Source organism: Cryptomeria japonica, chromosome 3, assembly GCF_030272615.1.
Source record: "Cryptomeria japonica chromosome 3, Sugi_1.0, whole genome shotgun sequence".
NCBI lineage: Eukaryota > Viridiplantae > Streptophyta > Pinopsida > Cupressales > Cupressaceae > Cryptomeria > Cryptomeria japonica.
The window spans coordinates 547,685,199-547,701,570 of NC_081407.1; the positions used below are offsets into that span (position 1 = coordinate 547,685,199).

A 16,372-nucleotide genomic window follows, 5' to 3' on the forward strand; every position below is an offset into this window, starting at 1 on the left:
AAAGCACATGGAACCTTTTACAATAAAAGAGCATCAACTACACCAATAGCCAATCAACACACCCATAACTCATTATCAAGAAACAATGACAACATGAATAATTGATCTTGCTTTTTATTACAAGATAAAGCACTAATTTTGAAAGGACGTAGAAATTTTTACATTAAAAGAGCATCAACTACACCAATAGCCAATCAGCACATCTATAACCAAACTACTAGAAGACACTAACAACAACAATCAATATTATTACCATATGATTGTTGATAATTTCATTATATTCCATTAAACATTTATTATATAAGCCCCTAAAAATGAAGGAAAATACACTCTATTGACCTGATGCACGAGCTTCAATGGTGTGAGGGCAAACTTGCATCACCAAAAATATTGTAATTTATTTTTTTGCAAATGTTTAGGAATAAATATTTAATACGAGGATATTCACATTCAATATGATAATAGTTTGAAGGTCAACAACATGCACCATTGATTTGACGAGGATAAGATCAACCAGATTACTAGCCTTCTATTCAAGATCCATAGTCGAAGATTCAACATCGTAACTGCCATTCTCTTGGTCCCTTAGATTGTTGAGCCTTGTGGATGTCATTAAAATCATTCATTCATAATATTCAATAAATATTTTGACCATAGTCTAAGGTTTCAAATTGCAAGGGAGATGACACATATTAGAAGTATCTTCAAGACATATCTTGGGAATATTCTATTTTGGCATCCAATATGAAAGTAGAAAGAAACTTTCCTTCCATAATCAGTCATGTTGAGACTGGCCATTTAATACAAATCAGATTTGGCCACCCAAGCACACCTGGCAAAACTTGCCTACTTTGGGTTTGAGAAAGTTCTAGAAAGTTACTATTTTGTTTGGTTATGGAGGAGGTGGCCATTTGTAGTTTAGGGAGAGCAATTTACATATTTTTCTAAATTTATTTGTAGTCTCCTTATCTTGGTTTTTGAATTTGGGAGTTGAAATCACCCATAGTTTTGGAAACTTTAAGGGTTAACTTATTTCTGAAGTTTTCGAGGAGGTAATGGTTTTACAACTTAGAGATGCTTCACAAGTGGGAAGATTGAGGAGCATCTTTAAGTTCAGAAATCATATTTGAAATCATGGTAGTTCTTATTTTCATCTTATGTTGCTGATTTTTTAATGAAGTCAATGAGACTTAAATCTCAGAATGGAGGAAAACACAGTTTATCGACCTAGTGAAAGGGGTCGTAAAAAAATGGGTTGGTATTGTTACCATGGCCGTCAAGTATTTCAATCTCATTCTGTTAAAACATTTATTGGGTAGGCCCGTGAAAGTTGGAAAAGACAAATTTTTTTGGCCTAGTGGAAAAGGTCCTCAAAGAAACCATGAGACGTTGTCTCGTAATACCCGTCAACACACACACAGTTCTCGTCGGATTGATACAGACATGAACGGCCTATGATTTCGTTAATATCGATACTGCATGCAAAGCATGAATGCCTTCCACCATGCATTCACAGCCAACAAAGCTTGCATCCTTCAAAAAACACCCACGAAAAACAGACTAGTCGTTATTCTCAATACAGATAACTGGACTAGTTTTGGCCTCCAAGACATGAGATTGGTGCCACCGCTGGGACTGTTAGCAGTGGTTGTGCTGGGAACATGCATCCGTTTCCTCTGGCTCAATGCCCACGACCAACACCAACGGATTTGTTACACAGGGGCTCTGCCCGAGTCCTCCTCCATTCGGCCTCGGCGTGCATTCAAATCCTACTCAGAATACATCCAACTGCAATTAAACAAAACCCTGAATCCGCGCCTCAGGGAGGTATGGACGACCCGAGATTGGGGAAGAAAAGTGGAGGTGTTCTCGGGCATATTTGGGCATCTGAGGAAACAGGGGGTGGTGGGAGAGCAGTCGAAGGCGTTGTGCATCGGAGCTCGGGTGGGTCAAGAAGTGGCTGCCCTCAAAGCAATTGGTGTTGAGGACGCCATTGGCATCGACCTCGTTCCCTTTCCTCCTCTGGTTCTCTCTGGTGATATGCACTCTCACCCCTTCCAAGACGACACCTTTGATTTTGAATTCTCGAATGCCTTCGACCACGCGCTTTATCCCACCCTGTTTGTGTCTGAGATGGAGCGGACCCTCAAGCCTGGTGGCGTTGCCGTCGTACATGTTTCTGCCCACAGACGGGGAGATAAGTACTCTGTAAACGATCTCTTCAGCCCTGCTCCCTTCATTGCTCTGTTTAAAAGGTCCAGTCTTGTTCATGTCCGGAAGGTCGACGCCTTCGGGCTCGACACGGAAATCATCCTACGTAAGAATAGTAGTGGGATTGTGAGTCCGATTGTAAAAGAAGCCCATTTGCCCTGTTCAAATTTTGTTTCTGGAATGCCAGTGTAATTGGAAGCCCAAGTAATACAATGTCTCGTTCTCTGTATTTCTCTTCACGGAGCTCATGTAGTTCTACAGCAATGCTAGTCGATTTAAGACATAGATAGCTCTTCTTCGTCTATTCGAACTTTCGTTTGAATGATTAGTAGCTGTCCAAATTCTCTACGGACCTATAGAAATGTCCCCATCGATTGAATAGGAACTGCGACAAATTCCCATAGACTGGTAGACAAGCAACACGCAAATTCTTCAAATGAAAAATTATTTCTTAATGATTTATAAATGAGGAATGGCACATGCAGTATTTATAATATATAAATTATAAATTATTAATGAGAATAGTTTTCTTATAATAATAATGTGTTTAATTGGGTTAATCGAGTCTAAATATAGAATAATTTTACAATGTGTTTTGTGTGGAAATAGTTAATTTTAATTTCATTTTTTATTTACAGCCTAGTGCAATGTGTTTTGTATACAATTTGAGTTGGCCTAGTGGTGGAGAACTTGTGTTCTTGAAAGAGAGGTCACAAGTTCAAATCTCACACGGGGTAAGGTATGTATGCCTCGTTTGTAGTGTAGCTAGGTACCTCCTGCAAGGAGTACAAGAAAGTCCCATACTGCTTAGAGCATTGTGGACCATGAAAACCCCTTTCCTTTCCTTTCCTTTTTTAATTAATTGTTTAATTTTGATTTTATTTATTTGATAATTGAGTCTTAGGTTGAGCTATGTGATATGAAATGGGTAAAATATGTAATGGTAGAAATGGAAATATGAGGGACAATGAATGATGAATATGTTTACGATCTCACAAAAATAACTAAACATGTTATCCTTTAAGAGACATGGAAAGGAAGACACCATGGTAGGTTCCTTAGAACATATCATTCACATCACATGTCATATACTCGTCATGTTTGATTAAAATATGTGGTGACGAGGAGAATACAAGTGATAGGTTGTGGTATGATGGATGTAAGAGTTAAGTTTGTTGAAGGAATGAGGTAGCCTAAACATGAACATGAAATAAACTATGTGGGAGATGATTTCCCACAATGATCTACCATCATAAAAGTTGACATTCATCCCTAACAAATAGTTTAGAGCAAGTGGATAGAATAAATCAGGCAATTATAGGGAAAACTAAGGGATATAGCAAGGGAGCATTGACATCATAGACAAAAAGCAATAGTGAAGACAAGGTAAGGTGATAAATCTAGCCATTTGAGAATAAAACATGTGTGCTTCGACTTATTTACCCACTACCTATAAGTAGTAAATAATAAATTGTTAGAGTTATCTTGTATTAGCTAATAATTATTTATTTAATTATTAGTCTATTATACTCTACGCTTAAGCTAAATTTAGGCATTTAATAATATTGCAGGTATTTAATAATTATTCTAATTATTAAATACACATTATCCCTTTAGGGTTGCAAATATCCTTTTATAAGGATTGTATTGTACTTTTTCATTATTGATTCCCTCTTTGAATGATAATCTTCTTCTTTAGAGCCATTATTGCTTTTTGCCTCCATTCTTCTCTTGTGACGGGTATTTTGCTTGCAGGTGTTCTTGGGATCTCCGAAGTTGTATTTTCTCAACTTCTTCATGGTATTAGAGCCTACATCTACTGCTACTTGTTCTTGATTTTTTCAGAAGATTTTTGGAGGTTAGGGTTTTAGTTTTTTCAGAGCTTTTTTATTGGATCTGGGGCAGCTGCTTTGTTTCTGATCATTTCAGGCTCAAACGGACCTCACTGTTGAGCTTAGAACGCCCATAAACCCCCATTTCCATATAAAATTTGTCAAATTTTGACAAAATTGGGTTCTGGACTTTTTTTTTTTGGTTTTGCCTTTTTTGGCATGAATTTCAAGAAATTCGTGAAAAAATCATTAAAAAATAATTTTAGAGTAGTTTGGGCCAAAACAAGACCTCACCGTTGGCTTCCGAAGGGCATTTCCAGTCATTTTGATATATAATTCGACCTATTTCGGTGACAAGGGCATCTGAGCCATGCTTTTTTCATTAGCATGCTTTACGAGGCACAAACAATCTGTACGGATGTATTTCCAGCCTTATGTCTCTTCTGATCATTGTAGACATTTTTTTGTAAGCATTTTCTTTATGCAAACGCACTGAGATAAAGTGCCACTATGCATTGTATACTTGGGATCTTGCACATCTTGTACCTTATTGTGTATGCACTATATTATAAAGTGTCATGGGGGGGTTGATGTTTGCCTTTGTTTGCCATCTACCTTTGTCACATGAGTGTTCCTTCCACAATATTAGCATCATGATGTGTGGCAAGTGAGTGTTCCTTCCACGACACTATGTGTTTTCTCTACACCTTCGATGTTCCGGGTTCTTTGTTATGCAGTTCTTGTTGGCTGTCCTTTTCAGTGAACCTGTCCCTCACCCTTGTCCACATTATGGGGGGTTTCTCCTATTGTTCTAATACTTCCTTGGTTTGTTGGATCAGCTCTTCAGACTTTGGTGTTTTATACCATCTGTATCTTCAAGTTCAGTTGTTTGTCTTTCTTTGCCATCTGATTCGAGTAGTGTTATTTGAGGGCACTCATGCAGATTGCAGTCTTCTCTACCTGACCATCTTCTATTTCAGTGGAGGTTCTTTAGATCAACAATTAATCTTCAACAGTGTTTGCATGTTTAGTGATTATTCTGCTCTTCTCTTGTTCCTATCTTTTTGGAACATTCTTGTTTGGAGGCTTCTTCAATTCTTCACTTACTTTTTCCATCTCTTTTTGGAGTAGAGTTTTTTCCCACGTGGTTTTCTCTATTTCTCTAGTTCATAGAGATTTGGTTGTGATTGGGTACCTCATCAGGCCTTGTTGTCGAGCTCCAAATTTGTCTTCTTCATGTAGTTGCATTTTGTTTTCATGCATTTAGTTTTGTAGCTACTCCCTAAGTTCATCTTAAGGGGGAGTGTTAGAGTTATCTTGTATTAGCTAATAATTATTTATTTAATTATTAGTCTATTATACTCTACGCTTAAGCTAAACTTAGGCATTTAATAATATTGTAGGTATTTAATACACGTTATCCCTTTAGAGTTTCTTTAGGGTTGCACATTTTTAGGGTTGCACTGTAGTACCCCTGCCCTAATCAGATTTTCAAAACCGGTTTGACCTTGGTCGATTTACCTATTGTAATGTTATAGTTAGATATTATGATTATTGTGTGTACCTGTAAATATGTTTTCACATCGATTCTTATGTAAGTTTATTTGTTCTCCCGATTCGTGTTATTAATCTCGGGCTAACACTTTCGTTAAATATATATGTATGCATGTGTGGTTCATGGTTGTAGGAGATTGCAGGTATAGTACCACATAGGTATGAGGTTCGTCTCCACCTGGATTCGCAGTTTTGAGTGTACCTTGTCGGCCCTAAAGAATTGGATTAGGTGGTTGTAAGAACGTCGTTTTACCCTAGTCGTTCTCAAGTGAGCATCGTCAGTCGTCTGTCAGTTTCCCCTTTGGCTGGGTATGCGGGTCGTGTATCTATTTGGCTTTCTTGGGTTGTGTGTTGTGCATGTGGTAAAATTGAGTATTTAATCCTGAGTATTTAATCCTAAGTATTTAATTTGATTAAATGTGTTCTTTTACGCATTAGTAAATTAAGGGACAAAATTAAATAGGACCCCTTTGTGTGATTAATCATTAATTAGAATTGCTCAATTCATGTTTGTAGCAAGTTCGATTAAATGATTATTTTTAAATGATGAATTAATTAAGTTTATGCATTTTGAAAGGAAAGGTTAAATAGTATTTGAAAATAGAAATATTTTACCCTCCTTGGCATTTTAAAATAGAGATGTTAGTTTTAATTAAATTAAGAAAATCAATTTTTAAAGAAAAAACAAGTTTTGCATATTTGAATTGTTTGGGAAAAATGATTTTCATTTTTATTGGTAGGAAAATATTTTAGATCAAAAAAAGGAATTTTGGTCAAAATTTTTTCCCTTTAACCTAGGTTTTGAAAATATTTTTGGGAGATTTTTGGATGGAGAAATTTTGGGCATTTGTGGGAGAAGAAATTTCTTGAGCTTGCAGGTTGGGCTCTTCAGCAAATCACTTCCAGGATTGCATATGGAGGTAGGATTTTTATTAATCTCCTTCTTGTCAAGAAATTTACTGATTTCATTTTTTGAAAGAAATTTGTAAGTAGTTTGATTTGATAATCTTTAGATTTATGAAATGGCAAGAGTGTAGTTAAGTTTCTGAATTTAAACCCTCTTTGTTTCCCTTTTCCACTTCCAAATTAGACTCTTACTTGTTTAAATTGATTTCAAAATCAAAATTTGGGGGTTGGTTGTTTACAATAAGTTTTTGTTTAAATCCCAAATATATGCATTCAAATTCAGTTTTTAAAATGAGAACTTTGTTGTGCTTGGTAGAATGGAGGTGGAAGAATGATTATAATTTTGCCAATCTAAGTATTTGGGGCTTTCTGGTGTTTTCTTTTTAAGAATATATATATGTAAATCTTTTTTTTTAATTCTAGAAAATGTTCCCAAAGTTTGTTCTCAGAAAAATTTATGAGTATTGTTTTATGTTAAAAAAAATAAAATATATTTTTATGTCTGAGAGTACCCAGAGACTGGGGTATTGGTTTTGTTTTTGATAAAATAAAACTCAAAAAAATAATAAATGTTTTTTTATTGGGCTGTCAGGGGAGGGGGGGGGGGCATGGAAGCCAAGCCCACGACCCATGGTTGGGGAGAGCCGAGGCTTCCCCATACCATGGGGAGAGGCATGGCGATGAGGCCATGTCATGGCCTCCACTTAGCTGTGGCTGGGTGGAGACCACGACATGGTCTCCCCAGCCTTCCCTTGGGGAAAGGGAGGCCCATGTGTGTCTGCCCTTTTTGCCTTGCATTTGTTATTTTAAAACAAAAGAAATATATAAATATATTTTATAAAGTTGTAATATTATTTAATTTAAAGTTTTTTTGTTTTTTTTTAAATGGTATTTGTTTTATTATTAATTTATTAATTGATGTATATTAATAAATATATATTAATCGATATTCTAATTACTAATTAATTAATTAATGTATATATACTAATTGTCATTGTTATTGTTGGCTTGATGATGATCGTAATGTATTCATCACTTGTTGTCATTGATGAAACACTCTCACACACACATGATTATATTGACTACCGGCGTAACTTCAATTGTTTACACTGTTAACCGGTATGTTAGAGGTTAATCCCTAACCGGTACTTTGTGTCAACAGGTATGTGCATAAGGGACAACCTATGGTTATACTAAGTCGACATCTAGATGAAGATCAAGATGGAGATCAAGAGGAGATTCAAGGACAACGGTTCATATGTTTTATTCAAACTGGTATTGATTGTTCCAACCGGTATTTGGTTATTTCTGTGATGAGTTGCCAACACCGACTACTTGGCGGTCATTTTTGTGATGAGTTATGATCACTTGTCTAGATACACTACACCTAGGAAATTATGTCATGATTTCCTTGAACCGACATAATATTTGAATGTCTATTTAAAGAAATCTTAGTAAATCATTTTATAGACAAGTCAAGAGAAGTTATGTTATGTTATGTTATGATGGTATGCATGAAGAGAGAATTTTTTTATTGAAGAGTGATAAGTGTTAAGATGAAGAGTGTGTTGAGGAGAAGTGTTGAATGTACTTAGAAGGATCTGATCAAGCAAGTATTGTGCTACTCAGAACATATCAAACCATTCTTGTTGTTTTCTAACCATTACAATAGAATCAAATCCCTTAACCGGGTAAGCTCTAACAAGCTTCAATGTATAAATCCTCTAAGAAAGTGATCCATTAGTTTGGATTTTGAAATCCTCCACCAAGGTTACTCCTAACAGGGTACTACCCCTAATAGGGTATAAGCTTATAATCAAGCTTTGGGGTCTCTAATAAGATTTGCTCCTAGCAGAGCACTTTGTAGACCTTAACCGGTCAGTTATCTATTACTGCAGATAGTTAACTTGTGAGTTCCATCTCACCGTGGTTTTTACCTATTTGGGTTTTCCACGTATAAACACTTGTGTTATGGTGGATGCTTTACTTTTTGTGGACGTTGTTATATCATTTTGGATTACATGCATTGTGTGTAAAAGCTTTGTTAAGTTCATCTACCAATTAGTGTTTAAAGTAGTTTAGTTTTTGGTGTCACTGATTCACCCCCCCTCTCAGTTCTTTTCAAGTCCATCAATTGGTATTAGAGCCTAACTTCTTTAAAGCCTAACCACTTAGAAGGGAGCCTTGAAACCACCATGGGGGACAAGACCTACTTCGAGATGGCTAGAGAGATAGAAGCTAGCAGAAATGAGCTTGAAAACCTAAGGGTCAAACTGAAAGCTTCTCAAGTCAAAAGGAGAGAGCTAACTGAACAACTATTAGAGATATCTGATAATAGTTCTTCAGATGAAGCCAATATTTATGCTTTAGCAGAGGAAGTTGAAAAGTTAAATGGTGAGAAACTGAATTTGAGGAGAGAGCTAAAAGGTCTCACTATCTGCATGAGTTAGGAATTGGAAGCCAGAAGAGCTGTTGAAGATCTTATCAAGGAAAGAGATCAAGAGATTACAAAAATCAAATGGGAAAATGACACTATGCATGAGAATTTGATTGTTGAAAGAGAAGAAAAGGAAAACCTGTAGCTAGATCTTGAACTTGCATCATCCCTGAAAGAGAACCTGTCAAAGAATAATGAGGATCTCACAAAACAACTTTTTGAAGCCAATGAGAAATTGGAGAAGTTCATCAAGAGTTCTACCATGCTGGAAGAACAAATTCAATCACAAAGAATGAAGGGTGATGTCTCTAGACTTGGCTTTCATATAACTGAAAAAGGTGAATCCTCTGGTATAAAGAGCAACAATCCTAAGAACAAATATACTCCTAAGATCAATAAGCCTACCGGTAAGAAGGTCTTTAAACCTGTCTGCTTTGTTTGCCAAAACCTGGTCACACTGCAAATGTTTGTAGAGACAAACCTAATAGAAATATAAGTTACAATACTAATGCTAGGTATGTGTCCAAGAAGTTTGAAGGTCATTGCTTCACATGTGGAATGTATGGACATAGATCTGTTAAGTGTAGATATGGAGAAAACAATCCTGTACCACACATGCATCCAAGACCAAATGGTGACCGAATGAGGAAATTTAATAGCCGGGTAAACTTGAACTGGCAAAGATCCTAAGACGATCGGTTTAGTCCATTTGAGATGGAAAAGGTAACAAATGTTATTTGCACCATCTATAATAAATTTGGTCATGTGGCTATGAACTGTAGAAGAAGAACAGGAAGAGGAAATGCAGGACCTTGGAGATCATCTGGTATGTCCTATTATCACTGTAACAAACTGAGGCACTTAGAAAAATTATGTAGATCCAGAAATAGCAAACCGGTCAACTCTTCTAAAGATCAGAAGGGAAAGCATAAAGTTAATATTGAAGAAACCAGAGAGGAAATGAATCGAACTTGGAAGAAGAAAAGTGATGAGTCACTTGAAGAAGAAATTGTTCCTTCACCCAGTGAAGAGAACCCTGCACTAGTGACTTAAGCTTTTTTAATATGGCTAAGGGGAGCTTAACGATAAAACATCTACAAAACCCTTGTGAAAAATGAGCGGCAAAAGAATTTTGAAACATGAAATTTTTGTAACTTTTTGTTAACATGTTATCAACCGGTTTTCCACTTGAGTAGTGAAATTAAGGTTTGTAAACCTAACAGGTGAGCATTTATTGTAGTAGGTAAAAAGGATAAAAGAGAGTTTTACTTTGTCATTTTTACCCTAATGCATTCGAGAAAGAAACTTGGAGTGCTTGCTGAGCTGAGTAAGATTGTCTTGTTGTAAATGGCCGAATTGTTTTCGTGATTTGTGGAATTAAGTTGAATTGAAAGTTGCAGAAGGTCGAACTGGTGTGCACTTGGGCATTTCAACCGGTAAACGGGGCAACGTGCGTGAAACAAGGTATTTATTTGAACATACCACTTTGAATCTTGTTCATTTAGAATGGCATCTACTTCAAAGTCTGTAGAGAGGTTGATGATCACTTCTAAGCCCATGGAAGCTCAAAAGGCAGTTAAGATTGTGTCATATAATGCATTATCACAAGTTCCGAGGGGAGTTTTAGTCAAAGGTGATTTGTCTAGCTATATTGACTGCAAGTTAGAAGACTTAGGGTCTCTATACATCTACACCCACTTGAAATCACTTTGCAATAAGAATGGCAAGAAAGACACAATATGCTACAATTTTGGAAAAGGGTTTTCATAATGCCTCTTATTTTCTTGATGATTTTGAAGAAGCACATATCAGAATAATTTTGAGTAGAGTTCATGGAGAAAACATGTACTTAGAAAGGACTCACACAATTACAAAGGAAGCCATTCAGGCTGTGACTAGCTATTTCTCAATCGGTGAAGTACCCGAGCTAAGGAAAATTCTAAAGGATGTTGTCTTCAAAATAACCGGTTCTACATCTGATGGACATTCTTTTTCCATCAACAACATTAAGGACCCTATTGTAAAACTAGTAGCAATGGTGATCGGCTACCGAGTATTTTACTCTAGTAGACTTAACAATATTCCATCTGCAGCAGTTCACACAGCTCACAAAATGATTGTTGATAATGTAGACTGTGATCTCTGTGAAGCTATTAGGAGACAATTGTTTTTGAATTTGAAAACTATCAAGAAGGATAGCAGTCTAAAATTCAAGTATGGTTAGCTATTAGTCGGTCTATTCTTTTACTTTCAAAACTTTCTACCAAAGATTGGAGACATTGAGTGGTCAAAGAACTCACCGGTCTCGGCTCAAATCAAGAACAACATCAAGGCTGTAAAGAATACTTTCCATGTTGTCTTGAATAGGTATTTCAATGAGTTCCAAAAGAAGATGAGCATGAGAATGAGGCTACCGGAAGATGTGGTAAAACATTTTGAGAAGGATATAACATTCACCGTGACCATTGATTTTTGGTTAATGCAAGCAATTGAGCCAAGAGAAGAAGAAATGGAAGACATGAGTTATGAGGTTAACCATGATCTACTAATTGGTTATGCTAATACCCTTTTAGAATCCCTATAGACAAGAAGTAGGCAAAATTAGACATTGTGGCAGTCTAAGAAGCATCTGAACAAACCGGTACTGCACCTATCAAAAATCCAAAAAGAAAGAATAAAAAGTCTGATGAAGCATCTCCAACAACAAAGAGTACTAGGGTTACCAGGAGTGTCCTAACCAAAAAGGAACCGGAACCCAAAGTATATACTAGGAAGGAGACAAAGAAGAGAGGCACGAAATTAATTTTGCAACCAGAGTCTGAGGGAACAGATTCTGATGAAGAACTAAAGAAAGAAAAAGCAACTGACAAAATATCCAAGAAGGTTAAGGAAGTACCAAAGACAACTGTGCCTATTGATATTGCATCCTTCAAACCTGAAACCCATTTTGAAAGAACAATGAAGACACTAAGGAGGAATAGGTTTGACAATGTAAAGGAGCATTTTGATTCCTTCACTGAAAATGAGAAAGAGAAAGTGATTCAATAGGTAATCACTCATTTGTGTCATTACAATAGATATCCACATGAGTTAGAATAGGATATCTCAGATTCTTTGAGTAATATTCTTTTGAATAAATGGGAGGAAGCTATTAGATTAGAAAAATAAATCATTGATGAGGTATTTGCACAATATTTCTCTGAATTCTCTAAAGATGATATTAGTACCTTAGTTGCTCGATATAAATCTCAGTTTACATTCAAAGAAAGGAGACTAAAGTTAGTCAATGAAAAGAGGGCAATTGTTGAAACTGAGACCAATCATATTGCCTATGAAATCAAATGGATGGAAGAGATCATCCAATCCTCTGTGAATGAGGATAATGTTGTCGATAATGTTAATAGACCATAAATGGATGAAGAGGAGATTATTCAACCTGATGAGGTCTATCCTCTCAAGAAGAAGGATGATTTCATTATTCTTGTTGATAATGATGTTGAGAACACAGTGGACCTATCTGGAGACAACACTACACCAGATATGGAGCCTCCAACAATCACTAATGTACAGGTTACCCTAGTTGAGCAGCCAGATACTCAACCAAAAGTGGACAATCCACCGGCAATAGAACAATTGGAGAAACCCCAATCTTCACCGGTCATTCAAGAAATTCAGAAGGAGCCTACTGAAGTTGTTGTCACACAAAAAGAAATGGAGAAGAATACAGAGAAAGCCATCATTAAGGTTTTATCCCCTAAACTGGCAAAGAAGAAACAACTTGAAGATGATGATGATGATTCTCTAAGCATCTCAAGACCAATAGATATGAACAATCTGAGCACATCAGAAATGATGAAGATTGCTAATGTTATGCAATCTAGGGTGCACAAGAAGAGACTAAAAGAGAAAAGGGTTGAAGCAGAGACAATTCCTACTGCAGTAGAAATTTTTCTGGTTTACTACCAGAAACATCTATAGCACATCTTTCTACACCCATTAGCAAACTTGGTCAGTTAGTTGCAGATGCATTTGATCAAATTAAATTACTAGAAAATGTTGCTCAATTGTATGCTGAAAAGAGCCACAAGAAGAAATATGGAGATAAACTAGCAAAGGATATTGATAGTAGAAAAATGGCTCTATCTCATAATAAAAGTTCATTGAGTAAAGCTATTGAAATAGGAGGAGAGTATCTTGCTTCTACCTCCAATGTTACTTTCTTTTATTTTGACATTTCAAAAATTCAAGTTGAAATAGAGCAAGAAATGGAACAGATATGCATGGCATATGTCCCACTCCAGGATTCCATACAATTTTGTAGATGATTTGCATAACAGACTAGTCAGCTATGATAATGAGAAGGCAACGAGACTTTGATCTCTTAAAGACCTCAAAAGTCTGCTCACATCACAAGTAGACATTCTTCAGAGAGCCTACTCCAATGCAGAAGCTATTCTTGCAACCCCTGAAACCTGCACACTGGACTCAATGGAAGAATTCCATTCCCAACTAACATCTACATTCGAGTATACTGCAAACATATTGCAATCGTGGGAACATGCTTTTTCACAGATGAAGAAGAGCTTCAATGATATTTTTATGAGATTAGCTAATGCATGAACTACTTTTTAAGTTATTGTTCTATATGTTGAACACTTTGATACAAATTTTCTATATATATATATGTATATATTTTATCTTTTCAATTTGGTATTGTTGTCAAAGGGGGAGTAGAAATATGTATGTGTGTTTTTTGAAAATTTTGTATTTATGCATGCATTAAGGGGGAGTATGAGTATATGTGTAAATTTGTTGTGTATGCACACTTAGCGGTATTCCTATAAAATTTTCTACGTGTTACCATCAATGCCAAAGGGGGAGATTGTTGGCTTGATGATGATTGTAATGTATTCATCACTTGTTTTCATTGATGAAACACTCTCACACACACATATGATTATATTGACTACCGGTGTAACTTCAATTGTTTACACTGTTAACTAGCATGTTAGAGGTTAATCCCCAACCGGTACTTTGTGTCAACCAATATGTGCATAAGGGACAACCTGTGGTTATACTAAGTCGGCATCTAGATGAAGATCAAGATGGAGATCAAGCAGAGATTCAAGGACAACGGTTTATATGTTTTATTCAAACTGGTATTGATTGTTCCAACCGGTATTTGGTTATTTTTGTGATGAGTTACTAGCACCAACTACTTGGCAATCATTTTTGTGATGAGTTATGATCACTTTTCTAGATACACTACACCTAGGAAATTGTGTCATGATTTCCTTGAACTGACATAAGATTTGAATGTCTATTTAAAGACATCTTAGTAAATCATTTTATAGACAAGTCAAGAGAAGTTATGTTATGTTATGATGGCATGCATGAAGAGAGAATTTTTTTATTGAAGGGTGATAAGTGTTAAGATGAAGAGTGCGTTGAAGGGCAATGTTCAATGTACTTAGAAGGATCTGATCAAGCAAGTATTGTGCTACTCAGAACAGATCAAACCATTCTTTTTGTTTTCTAACCATTGCAATAGAATCAAATCCCTTAACCAGGTAAGCTCTAACAAGCTTCAATGTATAAATCCTCTAAGAAGGTGATCCATTAGTTTGGATTCTGAAATCCTCCACCGAGGTTACTCCTAACAGGGTACTACTCCTAATAGGGTATAATATTCTAACCAAGATTTGGGGTCTCTAACAAGATTTGCTCCTAGTAGAGCACTTTATAGACCTTAACCGGTCAGTTATCTATTACTGCAGATAGTTAACTTGTGAGTTCCATCTCACCGTGGTTTTTACCTATTTGGGTTTTCCACATATAAACACTTGTGTTATGGTGGATGCTTTACTTTTTGTGGATGTTGTTATATCATTTTGGATTACATGCATTGTGTGTAAAAGCTTTGTTAAGTTCATCTACCAATTAGTGTTTAAAGTAGTTTGGTTTTTGGTGTCACTGATTCATCCCCCCCCCTCTCAGTGTTTTTCAAGTCCATCAGTTATGTGGTTAACTGTAGCTGGTCATGTCTCTAATCAGAGAACCATCAGTCAGTGCACCTCGTATGAAGACTTGTTTGGCCAAGTGGGCATTCCTACTGTATTGAACTCTGTATGCTTGTCCTAATGTATACCTTGGTTTTAGGAGTTCGTTTGATTATGGTCTAGTGTCATATGGGAGAGTGGCTTTCGAGTGGGGGTCACACCCAAAGTGGTTGCAGGGTAACCCATTGAAAGTGTGTCTAAATAAGTGATAACCTAATAGCATATTAGAAATTTTAGTTAATGAAAATAGTAAGTAAGATAATTGTGCCTCACACATGGGATGAGGGCTAGTACAAACTCGACATGTAGTGAGAAGGCTTGAAATGGAAAACCAACAACCTTGTCTTCATGAAAGGATGTGTTGGGTCCACATGGGACTTGGATGGGCCAGAGGTTTGGGAAAGGTTGCCAAGGTAACCCAATAGATGGGGCCAAAACCTATGGAGGCCTGCCAGGGTAACCATACCAAGTTATGTGATGACACTTGTCCCTTATGTTCGCTAGTGTGTAGTTTGTGTTGTCTTTGCTAGGAGCACTATTGTGGAGTCATATCTGGTTGTTTATGCCTTTGGAAGTACCTGATATTCATGTTAGACCATGGGTTTCTTATGATGGGTTGCGAGGACTTAGTTTCACGGGTGCTCCAGCTGTTCTTTTGAGATTTCTTCTTATCATGTTCAGATGGATCCTTTTCCTTTTCTGGGATCATTCATGTATCTATTGGACCGATGTGGTCGTATGTATTATTTGTTTATGTACGCCTAGATGGCAGGATGTAAATGATCTGAACCTTATGTATTTTTCACCCTATTATTTATTAGAGGGGTTTTGCAGTTGAGCACACCCAAAGATGTAGCCCACTAGGGGTGAACTCCGATATTATTTCGGTGTTATATGGTGTTTGTGTTCTTATGTTTCCTCTTTATTTAGCATGTATGGATGACATTATGGTTAAAATGTATAATGTGGATTAGATGATGTTAATCTTAAATGCATGTATGTATTTAACTTATCAAATGCAGTAATATGGATCATGAAGAATGTAGGTTGGTATAATGGAAAGTATTCATTAGTTTTTAATGCAATTAAAGTATGTAAGGAAATTAGATGCATGCCATATGTTTTATTGTAAGTTTGGACGAATTGTATGGTTAAATTGTAATGGATGAACTTATCATGTTATCTATATTTTTTTTAACCTACCGAAAGAATTTATCCTTTGTTTAAGTATTATCATGTCATTAAGTTAATCAACTTAATTGGATTAATTAGCGTGAGTTGAGATAAGTCTTGAATCAAGTAATCACGTTGGGAAACTCTTTAGGTGTTATTTAAGTCTTCCGTTGTGTAATATGATCTTAATGATAGTTCAA

The 16,372-nt window shown here is 36.2% G+C and overlaps 1 protein-coding gene across 1 annotated transcript; it reads left to right on the plus strand.

Annotated features, from left to right (window-relative positions):
* The first annotated feature begins 1,372 nt into the window (after window positions 1–1,372).
* On the plus strand, window positions 1,373–2,437 carry LOC131077425 (uncharacterized). The gene has a single exon (XM_058014920.2). It carries the CDS (start codon window positions 1,480–1,482, stop codon window positions 2,401–2,403), a length of 924 nt encoding a protein of 307 aa, XP_057870903.2. The 5' UTR covers window positions 1,373–1,479; the 3' UTR covers window positions 2,404–2,437.
* The last annotated feature ends 13,935 nt before the right edge of the window (window positions 2,438–16,372 follow it).

Coding starts and splice junctions, on each gene's coding strand:
- LOC131077425 (XM_058014920.2), top strand. CDS start 1,480: ATGCAAAGCATGAATGCCTTCCACCATGCATTCACAGCCAACAAAGCT.